We start from the raw sequence: 19,646 nt of genomic DNA, 5'->3' as shown, positions 1-19,646 counted from the left end.
CTGGTGGCTCCATATTGGTAGCGTCTGCGATTACCTAGAATGGAATGCGTTTTGCAGCCAAACTGAACCAACTGAGACCATTTGCACCCATTCATGGACTTCATGCTCCAAAACAACGATGGAATTTTTATGGATGACGAATAACGTAAATTTTGTGTGACTAGCGTCTCTCGTCGGGTAGACCGTTCGCTGGGTGCAAGTCTTTTGATTTGACGCCACTTCGGCGACTTGCGTGTCGATGGGGATGGTTAGAACAACACAATGCCCAGTCCCTGAGCGGAGAAAATCTCCGACCCAGCCGGGAATCGAATCCAGGCCATTAGGATTGACATTCTGTCACGCTGACCACTCAGCTACCGTGGGCGGACATGGATGACGATGTGAACGGACCACAACCGTTTGCGATTGGTTTGAAGAACATTCTGGACAATTCGAACGAATGACTTAGCCACCCAGATCGCCCGATATGAACATTTTCTTTTTTTCAAACGGGTAATAGTTCCTCTTAAGACAGTGCATTGAAATGCTGGTTAGATGCAAGCATGACATGTTTTTGGCGTAGCTTTGGCTCTAGAGGGCTCTAGGAGGCTCAAGAAGCTTAGCCTATAGGAGTAATATTAACCTGTATATGGTTTTCACATTCCCCTAATTACAGCGAGTCAGAGTGGCTGAACCGTCACTCTGGAATCCCTGTATCTGTCCTCTGTACTTTGATGTATCATTAACTGCCGTTTAATGTTTTGATAGTACTAAAGAAGTTTCTTTTGTTTCTGGAATCCGCAATTCAATCCAAAATAGGAAAGGCAGGTTAGGTTTATAAATTCTTGCGGGACTGTACTAAAGTGGTTGTTAGCTATGAAGTTTGGTGGTGGGATGACGTGCAGTGGCAAGGAGCAGTTCAAAATGGTTCAAATGGCTCTGAGCACTACGGGACTTAACTTCTGAGGTCATCAGTCCCCTAGAACTTAGAACTACTTAAACCTAAGTAACCTAAAGACACCACACACATCCATGCCCGAGGCAGGATTCGAGCCTGCGACCGTAGCGGTCACGCGGTTCCAGACTGTAGCGCGTAGAACCGCTCGGCCACTCCGGCCGGCACACCAGTGTAGAAGGGTCAAAAATAGCTCTGAGCAGTATGGGACTTAACATCTGAGGTCATTAGGCCCCTAGAACTTAGAAATACTTAAACCTAAGTAATCTAGAGACACCACACACATCCATGCCCGAGGCAGGATTAGAACCTGTGACCGTAGCGGTCGCGCGGTTCCAGACTGAAGCGCCTAGAACCGGTCGGCCACAACGGCCAGCAGTGTAGAAGGAGATTGGGGGATTCCCCACTGTATGATATCTATAATATGTTATTCTGCAGCTTCCCAGTGTCACTCCATAGGTCTGCATGTCGCCAGTCCGTAGAAAACGGAAAGCCGCGCTGATGTAAAGTATCATCCGACCTCCGACTGATGACCATAGATGTTAAGTCCCATAGTGCTCAGAGTCAGCCATCCGATCTCCGAATACTTCGTTAAAATACGTATGGGTAAAAAAATGACCCACATGGCACTACTGGTATAACAGGTAAATTTTTCACGGGAGCGTTTGGTCTTGCGATGATTATGCAAGGGGCTACGTTCCACGAAAAAATATCGTTGGTCAAAAATGACCCACATGGTACTTTTTAGCGTTATTATCTGTAACCGAATATAAAATGGCGTAATTTATCACAATTGTGTTTGATGTTTGTGGTAACCGAATACAAGATGAGGGAGATCCGGTAGGTGGCACCCACTGTTACGTTATGGCACAAACACAAATACACACACACACACACACAAACACACACATATATATATATATATATATATATATATATATATATATATATATATATATACAGAGAGAGACAGAGAGGGAGAGAGAGAGAGAGAGAGAGAGAGAGAGAGAGAGAGAGAGAGAGAGAGAGAGACTGTCAACTTTGGGTGTTGGAATTCTGGTGATTAAAAACTCATTTAAGTATAAACTCTTTTAAAAGTACTTTGTCTTTGGGTGGTTGTGCGTGCTAAATATGCATATATCGTTACCATCGTTTCGTGTGAGTATATGTGTTGCTTTAGCTGTGTTTATTGTGAGTGACGAAATGTGAAATAAAATTACTTGGCCCAGGATTTGAGATCCAAATAGAACAAGAAAAAAAAAGAAGCAGACAAGGAACTGGAAGTTAACTGACCATTTGTTGTGGCAGTTTCGCAACAGCGAATAGTTCAGGTGTGACGCTGGGCGCTCTCGTTTGAGGAAAACACCTCCAACACGTGAAGTGGCAACTACCAAGTAATTTTAATTAGACTATAGTGCCGAGCTGTCGGGCTTGGACGACCGATCATCCGGTCTGCCGAGCATTGTTGGCAAGCGGGTGCACTCGGCCCCTGTGAGACAAACTGAGAAGCTACTTGATTGAGAAGTAGCGGCTCCGGTCTCGGCAGGGAGAGCGGTGGGCTGACCACACGCCCCTCCGTATCCGCACCCAGTGATGCCTGTGGGTTGAGGATGACACGGCGGCCGGTAGGTACCGTTCGGCCTGTTCGGACGGAGTAATAGTGCCGAGGGCAGCCGCGCACCTGGTAGTCGTCGCCCTGCGGGGAGAGCCCGTTGCTCTGCAGCTGCTCGTCGAGGAAGGCGCGCAGCGTGCCGGCGTCGATGAAGGCTAGCGGCGGCTCGCCCTCCTGGTTGCGCAGCAGCGGGCTGGCGCCGCGCCGCAGCAGCGCCAGCACGGCGCCGCGGTTGCCGTAGTGCGCCGCGTCGTGCAGCGCCGTGTCGCCGAACTGGTCCTGCGCGTCCACGTCGACCGCGGCGCCGGGGCCCGGGCCCAGCGTGCCCTCGCAGTCCAGCAGCAGCGACACGCACCTGCAGCACCGCGCGCACCCCGTACACCACCTCACCCAGGAGCTCGTATCCGCCTACGAGGCAGGCAACACTGCCACGCCGCAGTGCTTTACACTGGCATCACTACCCATCTCGGCCGCGCAAAGCGCCGGCTACTTGTCTACTCACAAGAGTTCCCTCATTCATACTAATAACTTCCTCCATTGCTTCTTGATACAACATAATAATAAATCAAAATCGCTACAAGGTATGGCAGTAAAATAATGGAATCATGCTGTCACAGAGTAAGTACGTATGTACCAAAGATGTATGACCAATATCTGTGAAACTTGGATTCTTCCCAGTCGAAAGCTGCATCTCTTGTGCCCTTTGTTTGTCAAGAACTATTATATTCATGGAGAGTCATCGAGTAAAACAGAAGTAATATCTGGCGTTCCCCAAGGAAGTGTTATAGGCCCTCTATTGTTCCTGATCTATATTAACGACATAGGAGACGATCTGAGTAGCCGTCTTAGATTGTTTGCAGATGATGCTGTCATTCACCTTCTTATAAAGTCATCAGATCATCAAAACGACTTGCAAAATGATTTACTATAAGATATCTGTATGGTGCGAAAAGTGGCAATCGATCCCGAATAAAGAAAAGTGTGAAGTTATTCACATGAGCACTAAAAGAAATCAGCTAAATTTCGAATATGCGATAAGTCACACAAATCTGAGGGCTGTAAATTCAACTAAATACTTACGGATTACAATTACAAATAACCTAAATTGGAACGATCACATAGATAATATTGTGGGTACAGCAAACCAAAGACTGTGATTCATTGGCAGAACTCAAGGTGCAACACGTCTACCAAAGAAACTGCTTACACTACGCTTGACTGCCCTATTCTGGAGTACCGCTGTGCGGTGTGGGATCTGCATCAGGTGGGACTGACGGATGACATCGAAAAAGTACCAAGAAGGGCAGCTCATTTTGTATTATCGCGAAATAGGGGAGATAGTGTCACAGACATGATACGTGAATTGGAGTGGCAATCATTAAAACAAAGGCGTTTTTCGTTGCGACCGGATCTTCTCCTGAAATTTCAAAAAAATTGGTCAAATGGCTCTGAGCACTATGGGACTCAACTTCTGATGTCATCAGTCCACTAGAACATAGAACTACTTAAACCTAACTAACCTAAGGACATCACACACATCCATGCCCGAGGCAGCACTCGAACCTGCGACCGTAGCGGTCACGCAGTTCCAGACTGAAGCGCCTAGAACCGCACGGCCACACGGGCCGGCTCATGAAATTTCAATCACCAATTTTCTCCTCTGATTGCGAAAACATTCTGTTGGCACCCACCTACACAGGGAGAAATGATCATCACGATAAAATAAGAGAAATCAGTGCTCGCACAGAAAAATGTAAGTGCCCGTTTTTTCCGCGTGCCGTTCTAGAGTGGAACGGTAGAGATACAGCATGAAGATGGTTCATTGAACCCTCTGCCAGGCACTTTATTGTGAATAGCAGAGTAATCACGTAGATGTAGATACTATTTTCCCTGAAAAATTATGATTGTGGTAATAGAGCAATAAACAGTCGTGAAATTTCAAACTACGCACATCAAAAAAAGCTTTACATCACCTCGGTTCCGAGAGTTCCGGAACCCGTACAGAAAATTGGAATACAAATCAACATAAACATCATTTTCGCCCTTTTTATTGCACATCAAAACCACACATTGTATGTTGTAACATCATACAGTGATACCTTCAGAGGTGGTGGTCCAGATTGCTGTACACACCGGTACCTCTAATACCCAGTAGCACGTCCTGTTGCATTGATGCATGCCTGTTTTCGTCGTGGCATACTATCCACAAGTTCATCAAGGCACGGTTGCTCCACGTTGTCCCATTCCACAACGGCGATTCGGCGTGGGTGGTGGGTCACGTCGTCCATAAACAGCCCTTTTAAATCTATCCCAGGCATGTTCGATAGGGTTCATCTAGTCGAGCGATGTCGTTATCCGGAAGGAAGTCATTCACAACATGCGCACGACGGGGGGCGCGAATTCTCGTCCATGAAGACGAATGCCTCGCCATTATGCTGCCGATATGGTTACACTATCGCTCGGAGGATGGCATTCACGTATCGTACAACCGTTACCGCGCCTTCCATGAGCACCAGCGGCATACGTCGGCCCCACAAATACCACCCCAAAACAGAAATGAACCTCCACCTTGCCGCACTCGCTGGACAGTGTGTCTAAGGCGTTCAGCCTGACCGGGTTACCTTCAAACACGTCTCCCACGATTGTCTGGCTGAATGCATATGCGACACTCATCGGTGAAGACAACGTGATGCCAATCCTGACGGCTCCATTCGGCATGTTGTTCAGGCCATCTGTACCACGCTGCATGGTGTCGTGGTTGCAAAGATGGACCTCGGCTTGGACGTCGGGAGTGAAGTTGCGCATCATGCAGCCTATTGCGCAGGGTTTGAGTCGTAACATGACGTCCTGCGGCTGCACGAAAAGCATTATTCAACATGGCGGCGTTGCTGTCAGGGTTCCTCCGAGCCATAATCCGTAGTTAACGGTCATCCACTGCAGTAGTAGCCCTTGGGCGGCCTGAGCGAGGCATGTCATCGACAGCTCCCGTCTCTCCTCCATGCCCGAACAACGTCGAGACGCCTGGACAGTTCCCTTGTTGAGAGCCCTTCCTGGCACAAAATAACAACGCGGATGCAATCGAACCACGGTATTGTCTGTCTAGGCATCGTTGAACTACAGATAACAGGAGCTGTGTACCGCCTTCCTGGTGGAATAACTGGAAGTGATCGGCTGTCGGATCCCCTCCGTCTAATAGGCGCTGCTCACGCGTGGTTGTTTACATCTTCGGGCGGGTTTAGTGACATCTCTGAACAGTCAAAGGGACAGTGTCTGTGACACAATTGCCACAGTCAACGTCTATCTTGAGGAGTTGTGGGAATCAGGGTGCTGCAATTTTTGTTTTTATGTGCGTAATACTGAAACCAAGCAATAAATTGTCGTGAAGTTTCAAACTGATACTGAAACCTAACTGTTAATAAAAGAAATGTACGGTGAAGACTATTTAGCTCGTATGAGAGTTTCTGAGTGCTTCAAACGTTTCCAAGATGGACCTGAAAACGTTGCAGATGACTCCTATATAAAAAAATTGTTTTGCATGGTCAAGATGAATTTTTTATCTTCATGTTTACCATCTAAGATCACGTTTGCCATTTTTCCAGTACTATGCCGTCTTTTCCCCATGTTGTCTTTTTATTTCTTCTCTGGGTGTTGTTCCCTATTTCTTATTTATTCTACCCTGAACGCCGTCTAAATTTTGTGTTTTATTCTTCAGAAGTCTTTTGTTCAGAAGACTTATGTGAGTAACTGCTTCTGATAGTATTGCAAAATCGTCAGCAACAATCAGGCAGTTGACCTTTATTTCATATGTTTTCGTTCACAGAAGTACTGGGTGAATTCTGTGATTTTTAGCACCTAATCCCAGAACTGTATATATCTTTTTTCTAAAACTCAGTTAAACAGTAAAGATAATAAAACGTCCCCTTCTCTAACATTAGTCTTTATTTTAAACAGCTGAGATACTTCTCAAATATATTTAACATTAGGTATCGTATTTGTTAGAGTTTCACGAACTATGTTTGGAAATTTTATCGTTATTCCAAGTCAATCTGGCAATGCTTGACAATCGCTAAATACGTATAGAAACGGGATATCCTTCCTAATCTCGTTCTCCTCATTGTCTGTATCCATCTGCTCCTTCTCCTGTCTATCTCCCCCTCCTCCCCCTCTGGGTGTCCAGCCCCTCACTTCACGTCTTTTTCTCCATCTCAGTCCTCCTCTGTTGTCCGTCATCCTCCCCCCTCTCTCAGTCCATCACTTTTCCCCCCCTTCTCTCTGATCATTTTATCCTCCCTCCATCTCTCTATATATCCTCTTCACACCTGCTTCTGTCCATCTTCCCCTTCCCTCTGTCTACAGCCACTCTCCCTTCCCCCTATCTCGCCTACCCCTCCCACCACTATCTCAGTTGGAGTTGTCTTTCTTATTATAGAAAATTAATCATGAGCCGATAACGATAAATAAAACTTTTTTTTGTAAAAACTGAGTGCGAGGAAGAAAGTAAAACAGCAAATTATTGTGTATACATAACTTCCTGGCAGATTAAAACTGTGTGCCGGACCGGGACTCGAACTCGGGACCTTTGCCTTTCGCGAGCAAATTGCTCTACCATCTGAGCTACCCAAGCACGACTAACACCCCGCCAGTCTCTCGTCTCCTACCTTAGAATACAGAAGCACTCCTGCGAACCTGGTTGGAAGGTAGGAGACGAGATACTGGCAGAAGTAAAGCTCTGAGGAGAGGGCGTGAGTCGTGGTTGTGTAGCTCAGATGGTAGAGCACTTTCCCGTGAAAGGCAAAGGTCCTGAGTTCGAGTCTCGGTCCGGCACACAGTTTTAATCTGCCAGGAAGTTTCATATCAGCGCACACTCCGCTGCAGAGTGAAAATCTCATTCTATTGTGTATACATTTTTTAAAAGGCATATAACGAGAAAGAATATATGTGTATAATGGTTTAAACGCCCTGCTATCGTAGTTAAAACTGATTGTCGGAAAGAAAAGAAGATAGCATTTTTCACAGCAGAGCACAGCACAGTATTTTCTTTCATGGAGTCGATTTTAACTCAAAACACGGACATCGTTGTTTAAAGAAATATATAGACTATGCCCAACTCAATGTTTATTAGATCACGATGAAAAAATTTGGACTGATGCGGCAAGAATTTCTCGAGAGTTTTGATAACAACATCTCCCCTTTTTATAGAACATAAATTTTAACATATTATATATACACTGACAGGAAAAAAATCACAACACCAAGAAGGAACTGAGCGACATAAAAGAAAGTTGGTAGGCGTGTTTTTACATCTGAAAGATGTTGTCAATTCAGATTTCACACCAGTCACACAAGAGTGACGCTGGTAGCGCACTACAAAGATACAAATCGGATTTGCCTTAAATACACACTGTCAAAATCATATGCATTAGTTACCTTTGAGACTGGACGTAGTAAGTTGATATTAGTGAAGAGTGTCTTTAAGGCAACAAAGCCGCAATTATCAACATCTCACTGAGTTTGAATCGGGCCGTGTAATAAGGCTGCAAGAAGCTGCATGTTTCTTCTGCGATGTTGCAGAAAGACTTGGCAGAAATGTAGCCTTCCTGCTGGCAGTGATCGCGAGAAAACTGGGCTCTAAATGGGCATATGGCACTATCAAGAGGGAAGACCATAGTGTTTAGTGCATGCCTCTGGCGCATCTGTAGCAGCAATATGAGCAGCAAAAGAATGGTTACAAATGGGCTACTTTGAGAAGAGCCCTGAGGCAGATGCCCTGTAGCAACCCCAAACCACCGACATTTGCGACTTCAGTGGCATCAAGTGAGAGCCCATTGTAGGTCAGGGTGGAGGTCTGTTATGTTTTCTGACGAAAGCTCGTTCTGCCTCAGTACCAGTGACAATCATGTTACGGAACTGCAGCCAACCCACAAACCTGTCTGCGTACAAGATACACTGCACCTACTCTTGGAGTTATGGTGTGGGGTGCGACTTCCCGTGGTAGCAAGAACGCCATCATGGTTATCCCATGCGCCCTGACTGCAAGAGCGTAATCAGTCTGATGATCTGATATGCTGTACTGCCATTCATAAACAGTACACCAGGCGGCTGTTGTAACCCAAGATGCTCTACAGAGTGAAATGAGAATTAAAGACCGTAAGCTGTCGACAGGCGTTAATATACATCAACGGGGACACTTGAAAATGTGTGCGTCGACCGAGACTCGAACCTGGGATCTCCTGCTTACATGGCAGACGCTCTTTCCAACTGAGCCACCGAGGGCACAGAGGATAGTGCGACTTTAGGGTTTATCCCTTGCACGCTCCCCGTGAGACCCACATTCCCAACTTAATGTCCACACAGTACATTCGTAGTGCCCCTGCGCATTACACTCATTACTCGCTGCAGACGATCTTACCGAGTCCCGTTAGAGTTCGGGCAATGCGTGTGCATCCAGCGCAGAAGAAGAAGGTCAGTGGCCGGTTAGCCTTAACTATATGAAGATGGTATCTGTTCTTTCGGACATATCCGAAAGAACAGATACCATCTTCATACATGCTTCACAGAGAGTCGACTTGTTGCCTTGATCTGCTCAATCACGAGATCTGTCTCCAATCGAATACATATTGGATATCATCAGAAGACATCTCCAGTGCCATTCACAACCGGCATTCACTGTACCTGTACTGTTGGACTAAATGCAACACGCATGGAACTCTATCCCACAAACTGACATCTGGCACCTGTAAAACACAATGAAAGCACATTCCCACGCTTACATTCAACATTCTGGCAGCTAAACTGGTTATCAATTTACCAGCATTTCACATTTGCAAAGTATTATTTCGTGCTTACAATTAACCTGGGATCTTGCAATGTTATTTAAATACGTTACCTGGACAAATGTATTCCGAAAAATTTCATTACTCTATATTATTTTACGATGCTGCGATTTTTTGTCCATCAGCGTATTTTGGAATAGTGGGGGAGGGGGGGGGGGTAGATAGGTAGAAAGTAAAAAATTATGACCATTTCCTCAGAACGCACACCTGGACCAATGGGTTTACTCAAACTACCTCCAGCTGTGGCAAGAGCCTCTGTCTATAATGATTCTGTAGCTTTATAATCTACTGCTCAAGAAAGTACCGTAATGTATCACTCTTTTTTCTCTTTTTTTAGAAAAGTTAAAGGACTGTAGTATGATGAGTAATATCACAGTATCACGAAGCATCCCATGAGTTTCGGAGCCGGCCGCGGTGGTCTAGCGGTCCTAGGCGCGCAGTCCGGAACCGCGCGACTGCTACGGTCGCAGGTTCGAATCCTGCCTCGGGCATGGATGTGTGTGATGTCCTTAGGTTAGTTAGGTTTAAGTAGTTCTAAGTTCTAGGGGACTGATGACCACAGTAGTTAAGTCCCATAGTGCTCAGAGCCATTTGAACCATTTGAACCATGAGTTTCGGATTGCGCTTGTGGTGATGAGAACTTCGAAAAGGACGTATACAGCAGTGATGGGAGAGAGGATGTGGAGAGAGAGAGAGAGAGAGCGAGAGAGAGAGCGCACGGTGTCGGCAGGGCGCCGTCCGCTACCTGACAACGTCTCTGGTGTCGGCCCTGGTGGAGCACTGCCGCTGGGCCGCCACGTGCAGCGCCGTGTGGCTGGCGGGGTCGCGGGCGCCGGGCTGCGCGCCGCCCTCTCCCAGCAGCACCTCCAGCGCGGCCACGCAGCCGTTCTCCACCGCCTGCTGCACCACCGGCACGCCGGAGAACTCGTTCCGCGTGTCCGGGTCCGCACCTGCCGTGGCACAGTACCGCAAGACAACGTCACACACACACTACTCGCCATCAAAATTGCTACACCGAGAAGAAATTCAGATGATAAACGGGTATTCATTGGACAAATATATTATACTACAACTGACATGTGATTACATTTTCACGCAATTTGGGTGCACAGATCCTGAGAAATCAGTACCCAGAACAACCACCTCTGGCCGTAATAACGGCCTTGATACGCCTGGGCATTGAGTCAAACAGAGCTTGGATGGCGTGTACAGGTACAGCTGCCCATGCCGCTACAACACGATACCACATCATGACTAGTGACTGGCGTATAGTGACGAGCCAGTTGCTCGGCCACCATTGACCAGACGTTTTCAATTGGTGATAGATCTGGACAATGTGCTGGCCAGGGCAGCAGTCGAACATTTTCCGTATCCAGGAACACCCGTACAAGACCTGCAACATACGGTCGTGCATTATCCTGCTGAAATGTAGGGTTTCGCAGTGATCGAATGATGGGTAGAGGCACGGATCGTAACACATCTGGAATGTAACGTCCACTGTTCAAAGTGCCGTCAATGTGAGCAAGAGGTGATCGAGACGTGTAACCAATGGCACCCTAATCCATCACGCTGGGTGATACGCCAGTATGGCGATGACGAATACACGTTTCCAATGTGCGTTCACCGCGATGTCGCCAAACACGGATGCGACCATCATGATGCTGTAAACAGAACCTGGATTCGTCCGAAAAATGACGTTTTGCTATTCGTCCACCCAGGTTCGTCGTTGAGTACACCATCGCAGGCACTCCTGTCTATGATGCAGCGTCTAGGGTAACCGCAGCCATGGTCTCCCAGCTGATAATCAATGCTGCTGCAAACGTCGTCGAACTGTTTGTGCACATGGTTGTTGTCTTGCAAACGTCCCAATCTGTTGATTCAGGGATCGAGACGTAGCTGCACGATCCGCTACAGCCGTGCGGATAAGATGCCTGTCTTCTCGACTGCTAGTGATACGAGGTCGCTGGGATACAGCACGGCGTTCTGTATTACCCTCCTGAACCCACCGATTCCATATTCTGCTAACAGTCATGGATCTCGATCAACGTGAGCAGCAATGTCGCGATACGATAAACCGCATTCGTGATAGGCTACAATCCGACCTTTATCAAAGTCGGAAACGTGATGGTACACATTTCTCCTCCTTACACGTGACATCACAACCACGTTTCACCAGGCAACGCCGGTCAACTGCTGTTTGTGTATTAGAAATTGGTTGGAAACTTTCCTCATATCAGCACGTAGGCGTCGCCACCGGCGCCAACCTTGTGTGAATCCTCTGGAAAACTAATCATTTGCATATCACAGCATCTTCTTCCTGTCGGTCAAATTTCGCGTCTGTAGCACGTCATCTTCGTGGTGTAGCAATTTTAATGGCCAGTAGTTTAGGAAATAAGCCGAATGGGATGCAAATATAAACATGTAATGCACACGTACATACAAATAAAAGATTACAATCTGAGATACATTTCAATTCATTCAAGTAAAACAGCTTCACAAGTTGAGCAATTTATTAGGTTTGTCCACCTCTGGTCCTTATTCAAGCAGTTATTCGGCTTGCATTGATTCATAGTACTGTTGGATGTGCTCCGCAGGGATACCGTGCCAAATTCTGTCCAGTTGGCGCATTAGATCCTGAAAACCCTGAGCTGGTTGTAGGGCGCTGCCTATAATTCTCCAAACGTTCTCAGTTGAGGAGAAAATTTGGTGATCCTGTTGGTCAAGGTAGGTTTGGTGAGCACGAATACAAACAGTAGAAACTCTCATCGTGTGTGGGCGGGTATTATCTTACTGAAATGTATGTCCTGGATGGCTGGCCTTGAAGGGCAACAAAACGACACATAGAATATTGTCGATGTACCACTGTAAGGGCAACGTCACCGTGGTCTAGGTCAGTCTGGCATTAGCTGCCGCAGCGGTCGCACGCTCCTCAAGTTTGCTCCGTGAACGTTCAGTGTTTACGCCAGTGTTTTCGTGTTTTGTGCTCGTTTATTGACGTTTTGCACGTGAATTAAGCGTTATCAATTGAGCATTTGGTCTTCTTTCGTGTCATCTTTCTACGAAGTGCCGTTGGGATTTCGGCGTTGTCCGAGATTTCTTCGCTGCAGAACACCATGGCAAACTCCGTGAGAAAAAACACCGTGATTTTCACCTTCGACAAGCACACCCGTCGAGTACAGCCCTCTGCACTTGAAATACACGACTGGATTACCGAGGTAATTGGCCTTCATTCTGAATCTGTTCATACCATGCAGCTGGACTCTGATGAATACTGCATTTTTGTAAAGTTTAACGATTCCGCGAGTGTAGACCGCTTTCTGGCAAAATTTGGTTATGAAACGGAATTTATACACCGTGATGGTACTAAAAGTACTGTCAAACTCCGGAATTCCGAGTCTGTAATTAGGAATGTTAGAGTTTTGAATATTCCCATAGAAGTAGACAATTCGAAAATTAAAGATGCCCTTTCAAAGTATGGGGTTGTCAGGCAAATAGTCAACGAAAGGTGGGCTTCGCATTTCAAGCTGCAGTGCTTTAACGGCATTCGCTCCGTGGAGATGGAAGTGAAAGCAAACATTCCCTCCCACATCTTTGTTGACGGGCACAAGGCGCATGTTATGTACTCAGGACAAACCCCTACATGTCATGTATGTAACGAGTCTGGTCACCTCCGTCAGAACTGCCCTCGCCGTGTATTTGTGCTAACGAATAACCTTACGCAACGCCGGAAATTGACACTCAACGATTTGTTGCCAGCCAGTAATACAACAGAGCCAGCGGCGGTCGTGGATCCTGTTACTACCTCTGAAAATGTTGCACTTAATGTTAATGACTTTCCGTCTTTAAAACCTGCATTAAATGCTGAAATTCCGTCCCGTGACGGCGAGATTCCCACAAAAAAGCGTCCTCTAGAGGACACTGAAAGAAATGTTGATGAGGACTCTTCCTGTGAAACACCCGTTGCCAGGAGGCCGAAGCCCAGTCCTGAAGATCTGTTGGAAGTGGAAAAAGGAGATGGAATGAAGGTCGATGTGGCTCCCACTTCCGCACAAGGACTTACACCGCCACGAACAGATAGTAACGCAGCGGGTAGTGATTTTTCACGGAAATGTGACCCTGAGCCTGAGGTCACGGCTGAAAAAACCGCATCAAGTGCACAACCCATACAGTGCGAACCGTACGAGGAAGTACCAGGTAAAGAACCTGCTGACTCCGAAGCGCAACGCCGCGCCGAAGGAGGAAATACACAAGCATCACCGCCTCGCCAGCAAAACAACACAACAGACACCACGCCGGAACCAAACATTGACGACTCGCAAGCCACGGCCGTTGCCCCATTTAGCCACCGCCGGCGGCTGCGACAGACACCGGGCCTTGCTGTCACGCGTCATCAAGCGAAAGTCACACCAGAGAAGAAAGACATCAAGAAAAAAAAAATCAAATATGAAGTCATCAGGTCCAACACTGACGAGGAGAAAGAGAATGGCCACAGTGACTTATAGCAATGCATTGTCAGGATTTCAGGATACTTTTCTTCTCAAGCTATTTGTTTAAAAGCAGTGCAAATTTTCTAGGCAGTTAGTACATGTAATGGGCACACAGCTTGTAAAGATCGTGCCTTGTAGGGAAGCACGTTTGCTGCTATAATCATACCGAACCTCATCCCAAATAGCTTCTTCCGGTATGTCTGTGCTGCAAGCTTATAGCATTACTACTATTAACATTAATAAAATACAGTCACCCTTGAAATTGGCAGCACTAAAGGAATTCTTGTACCAGTCCGGAACAGATATCGCGTTGCTACAAGAAGTTGCGATAACGGAATTTCGGATCCCAGGCTTTTTTGAAATTGTTAATGTTTCTACGGAAGCCAATATCGGTACAGCCATTCTTATAAGGGAAGGCATTCCGGTGACTGAAATCGAACGACTAGAATCAGGAAGAGCCATAGGCATAAAACTTTTCGATGTGACAGTGATTAACCTTTACGCCCCATCAGGAACTTCCCACAAATTGGATCGTGCGAAGTTTTTTCAAGATGAACTGATTTATTTATTGAGGAAAAATCCGTGTTTTCTTATACTAGGTGGAGATTTTAACTGTGTTTTAAACCAGAAAGATCAACAACCCAACTTCAACTACTCGCCACAGTTAAAAAAATTAGTAAGTGATCTACACCTTAAGGATGTGTGGGAACTTCAGCACCCGACGTCAGTCGGGTTCACGTATATAACCAGCCACTCCCGCAGCAGACTAGATAGAATTTACGTGTCACCAAATTTGCAAAATTATTTATTAAACGTTGAGACTATTCCAGTGTATTTTAGCGATCACAGTACACTTTTAACTTGCTTTAATCTAAGTGTACAACCAACCCGTCGATTCAGAGGCCAATGGAACTTAAATATCTCTGTTTTAACTGACGAAGAACTGGAACAGGAAATAAGGTTTGCGTGGACTATGTGCCTCCGCACAGTAGACAAGCACCCAACAGTCATAGACTGGTGGACAAGGAGGGCTAAACCAAGGCTGCGGAAAGTTGTCATGCAGTATAGTGCAGCCAGGCACAGGGAGTTGAGGAATACAATGGAGTTTTATTATAAAGTTTTAAGAGACTTATATCAACAGGCCCATGATGACGTAATTCGTCTAAATGATATCAAAAAAATAAAAGCCAAGTTATTAAGCATTAAACGGCAACAGATGGAGGGACTCAAAATTAAATCGAAAGCCACATCAGTCGTAGCAGATGAAACAGCTTCTCTGTATCACTTGGTGCGGCATGCTAAAAACAGACGTCAAACTTTAATTGATGAAGTCCAGACGCATACTGGTACGAGGCTCACATGCCAGAAACAAATACTGGACGAAGTCCACAGGTACTATGAAACCTTATATGCCCCTACCACAGTGGAAGATGCAGCTCTCGAGGACTTTCTCACTATTTTAGGTCCACAATTGTCGGGAACAGACAACGCTGACATCCTGTCACCTATTACTAAAGATGAAGCGCATGAGGCAGTGCGTAACTCACCTCTCAACAAATCTCCGGGACTTGATGGCCTCCCTGTGGAGTTTTATGCCCGCTACTGGTCTATAATTGGGGACAAGATCACTTCCATGGCAAATGAGGTCCTGAACGGAAAACCGGTCCCTGCAGAGTTTAAGGAAAGTAAAATAGTACTGATTCCTAAGAGTAAAGGCAAAACCAACTTAAACAATTTTCGGCCTCTTTCGCTACTAAATTCTGATTACAAAATAATTTCGCGTATTATCAACAAAAGACTCTCTGCCTTTTCCAACAAAATATTGAGTCATCACCAATCTTGCTCTCCGACCAGAACGATATTCGAAAGTCTATCTGCATACAGAGACGTCATTGCAATTACCTCAGTGACAAGTATAAAATGTGCTTTAATCTTCATAGATTTCAACAAAGCTTTTGACCGCGTTAGTCATAGATACCTCTTTGCGACGCTGTCAAGAATGGCTTTCCACCCCCAGATTGTGAACATGCTAAGGAATATTGCAACAGGTGTAAATGCGAAAATAGCAATCAATGGCCAAACATCTAAACCCATACAGATAAGGCGAGGGGTTCCACAGGGCAGTCCCTTATCAATGTTTTTATTTTCAGTATCTTTAGAGCCCTTCCTCCGCACTGTCCACGAAAGATTAACAGGCATAACATTGAGTGGTGAGAAAACTGTCATACGAGCTTATGCTGATGACGTGGGCGTTGTAATAAGGAATAAGGAGGAGACAGTTACACTGGAAAGAGAAATCCAAAGATATTGTCTAGCGTCGGGAGCGACAGTAAATGAAAACAAAAGTCAAATATTGAATCTACGGGGCCTAGATCACCTTCGACTGGCATGGGCAAAACAAGACAACAAACATAAAACTTTGGGAATCACCTTAATGGCATGTCCGATGCGGATGGCTGCTTTTAACTGGACGGAAACTAGGAGGAAAGTTCATGGTGCTGTAATGGAGAACATCCATCGAACTATGGACCTGGTGCAAAAAGTCAGATTCATCAACTCCTGCGTTTTGTCTAAAGCGTATTTCACTGCGCAGGTATTTCCAATCCCTAAACTAGTAGCGAAAGGGATCATGTCCACTGTTACCAATTATTTATGGAGAGGAGACATATTCAGGGTTGGTGCGACTACGGTTATACTGGATGTCAGAAACGGGGGCCTCGGTTTGGTGCATATTGGCAATAAAGCGTCTGCTCTGTTCCTCAAACGGACTTTCCATATACTCAGAGAACTTCCACAATGTATAACCGCAAAGCTCTTTGAGGCTGTGACACCCCATAGCCTGCAAGCACCGATTGATGTGCGAAGGATTAATGCCCGTCTGCAGATTGTGAGGAACTTTTTCCTCGAAGCAAGTTATCTTAGTGACGAAATCAGAAGCAACACACGTATCACAGCGCGCGACATCATACTTGAAAGGAAGTTAAATGAGGGTAGAAACAAAATTGAAACGAAATTCCCAAATTGTGACTGGAAAGCTGTATGGCGGAACATCAACTATGCCGGGCTATCTACAGACGCTATTTCCGCATGGTACAAAACAGTTAATAATGTCATCAGCACCAACGAGAGACTATATGGGATCGGTTTAAACCAGACACACCTTTGTGGAAAATGCAATCTGGTGGATACACTCAGCCACAGATTCACCTGTGGTGGCAATGTGCATAACTGGAATTGGATCAGGCAACAAATCGCCTTTCTCACCAGATCCTCTACGCAATATATAACGCCGTCGCTCCTCCTGAGACCGGACATGACATACTTTCCGAAATTAAAAACCAACGCCATTAGCTGGTTACTGGGAAAATATGTTAGTTATGTCATCCACACACTTGGATCGGACAACGAGATAGAATTCCGCGTTTACATGAAGTGTGAATATGCAAAAATCAGCACGTATCGCAACCACAAGAAGCACTATGGCAACATGCTGAAGATCATTTTTGAAAGAATGGGTGTTGGTTAAATATGTGAAACCACTACAACACCTTGAACGAGAACGAACAGAAGAAAAATAAAAGTCACTTGGTTCCTTATTATTATTTACTTTAACCTTGCTTCCGGAACTTTTTTTTTTTTTGTATGTGTTTAATTGGATTGTATTTAAACTGGTTCATAGTCAAGAAAACTGGTATTAAATATGCTATTATTTTTTATTCAATGGACAGTTTACAAATTAAACAGTGAATTCAACTTTGTAGACAAACCCACTGATTGGGTGACAATAATTTGCACCTAGAATAATCACAGTTATCTTGAGCAAAGTTTATACTGTAACCACTTTTAAAATTTGTTTTACCATTATTACTGTATTAGACATATTTAGCATATAAATAGTTTAAAACTGGTTCTTTTTTTTAATGTTGCAAATGGTTTAATCATTAATTGTACTGTTGAATACTTGAAATGTATATTTTAGTAAAATAAAAAAAAAAAAAAAAAAAGGGGTAGCGTCTTTGATTCATAATCAAAACGTCTTCGCTCCCGGGTTCGATCCCCGCTACTGCCTAAATTTTGATAAATAATCAGCATTGGCGGCCGAAGACTTGCGGCATAAGAAGTCAGCCTCATTCTGCCAACGGCCTTGTCAAAGAGGGCGGAGGAGTGGATAGAGGTTCAGGACACTCTCTTGTCCTAGGGGTGGGAAATTGCCCCTAAAGGCGGAAGAATCAGCAATGATCAACGACATGAAGATGCAGAAGGCAATGGAAACCGCTGCATTAAAGACACGTAACGTGTATCCACAGGACATGTGGCCTGTAATTGAAGAAGTCTCATGATGATCTCTCCATTGGCAAAAGATTCCGGAATAGTCCCCCATTCGGATCTCCGGGAGGGGACTGCCAAGGGGGAGGTTACCATGAGAAAAAGATTGAATAATCAACGAAAGGATAACGTTCTACGAGTCGGGGCGTGGAATGTCAGAAGCTTGAATGTGGTAGGGAAACTAGAAAATCTGAAAAGGGAAAGGCAAAGGCTCAATCTAGATATAGTAGGGGTCAGTGAAGTGAAGTGGAAGGAAGACAAGGATTTCTGGTCAGGTGAGTATCGGGTAATACCAACAGCAGCAGAAAATGGTATAACAGGTGTAGGATCCATTATGAATAGGAAGGTAGGGCAGAGGGTGTGTTACTGTGAACAATTCAGTGACCGGGTTGTTCTAATCAGAATCGACAGCAGACCGACAACGATAGTTCAGGTATACATGCCGACGTCGCAAGCTGAAGATGAACAGATAGAGAAAGTGTATGAGGATATTGAAAGGGTAATGCAGTATGTAAAGGGGGACGAAAATCTAATAGTCATGGGCGACTGGAATGCAGTTGTAGGGGAAGGAGTAGAAGAAAAGGTTACAGGAGAATATAGGCTTGGGACAAGGAATGAAAGAGGAGAAAGACTAATTGAGTTCTGTAACAAGTTTCAGCTAGTAATAGCGAATACCCTGTTCAAGAATCACAAGAGGAGGAGGTATACTTGGAAAAGGCCGGGAGATACGGGAAGATTTCAATTAGATTACATCATGGTCAGACAGAGATTCCGAAATCAGATACTGGATTGTAAGGCGTACCCAGGAGCAGATATAGACTCAGGTCACAATATAGTAGTGATGAAGAGTAGCCTGATGTTCAAGACATTAGTCAGGAAGAATCAATACGCAAAGAAGTGGGATACGGAAGTACTAAGGAATGACGAGATACGTTTGAAGTTGTCTAACGCTATAGATACAGCAATAAGGAATAGCGCAGTAGGCAGTACAGTTGAAGAGGAATGGACATCTCTGAAAAGGGCCATCACAGAAGTGGGAAGGAAAACATAGGTACAAAGAAGGTAGCTGCGAAGAAACCATGGGTAACAGAAGGAATACCTCAGTTGATTGATGAAAGGAGGAAGTACAAACATGTTCCGGGAAAATCAGGAATACAGAAATACAAGTCGCTGAGGAATGAAATAAATAGGAAGTGCAGGGAAGCTAAGACGAAATGTCTGGAGGAAAAATATGAAGACATCGAAAAAGATATGATTGTCGGAAGGACAGACTCAGCTTACAGGAAAGTCAAAACAACCTTTGGTGACATTAAAAGCAACGGTGGCAACATTAGGAGTGCAACGGGAATTCCACTGTTAAATGCAGAGGAGAGAGCAGATAGGTGGAAAGAATACATTGAAAGCCTCTATGAGGGTGAAGATTTGTCTGATGTGATAGAAGAAGAAACAGCAGT

The 19,646-nt window shown here is 45.3% G+C and overlaps 1 protein-coding gene across 1 annotated transcript in view; it reads right to left on the bottom strand.

Annotated features, from left to right (window-relative positions):
• Positions 1-19,646, bottom strand: part of LOC126419688 (transient receptor potential channel pyrexia-like) — a 213,010-nt gene that overhangs the window by 58,704 nt on the left and 134,660 nt on the right. The window contains exons 8-10 of the mRNA XM_050086872.1: positions 10,125-10,329; positions 2,791-2,901; positions 2,616-2,739 (exon numbers count right to left, since the gene is read on the bottom strand). Coding sequence (XP_049942829.1) covers positions 2,616-2,739; positions 2,791-2,901; positions 10,125-10,329 — 440 coding nt within the window. The remainder of the gene's footprint in view (positions 1-2,615; positions 2,740-2,790; positions 2,902-10,124; positions 10,330-19,646) is intronic.

This window comes from Schistocerca serialis, chromosome 9 (genome assembly GCF_023864345.2).
Source record: "Schistocerca serialis cubense isolate TAMUIC-IGC-003099 chromosome 9, iqSchSeri2.2, whole genome shotgun sequence".
In the NCBI taxonomy this organism is placed as follows: Eukaryota; Metazoa; Arthropoda; class Insecta; order Orthoptera; family Acrididae; genus Schistocerca; species Schistocerca serialis.
Note: the sequence above shows the minus strand (reverse complement) of the source record. Positions and strands in the feature narration are given on the sequence as shown.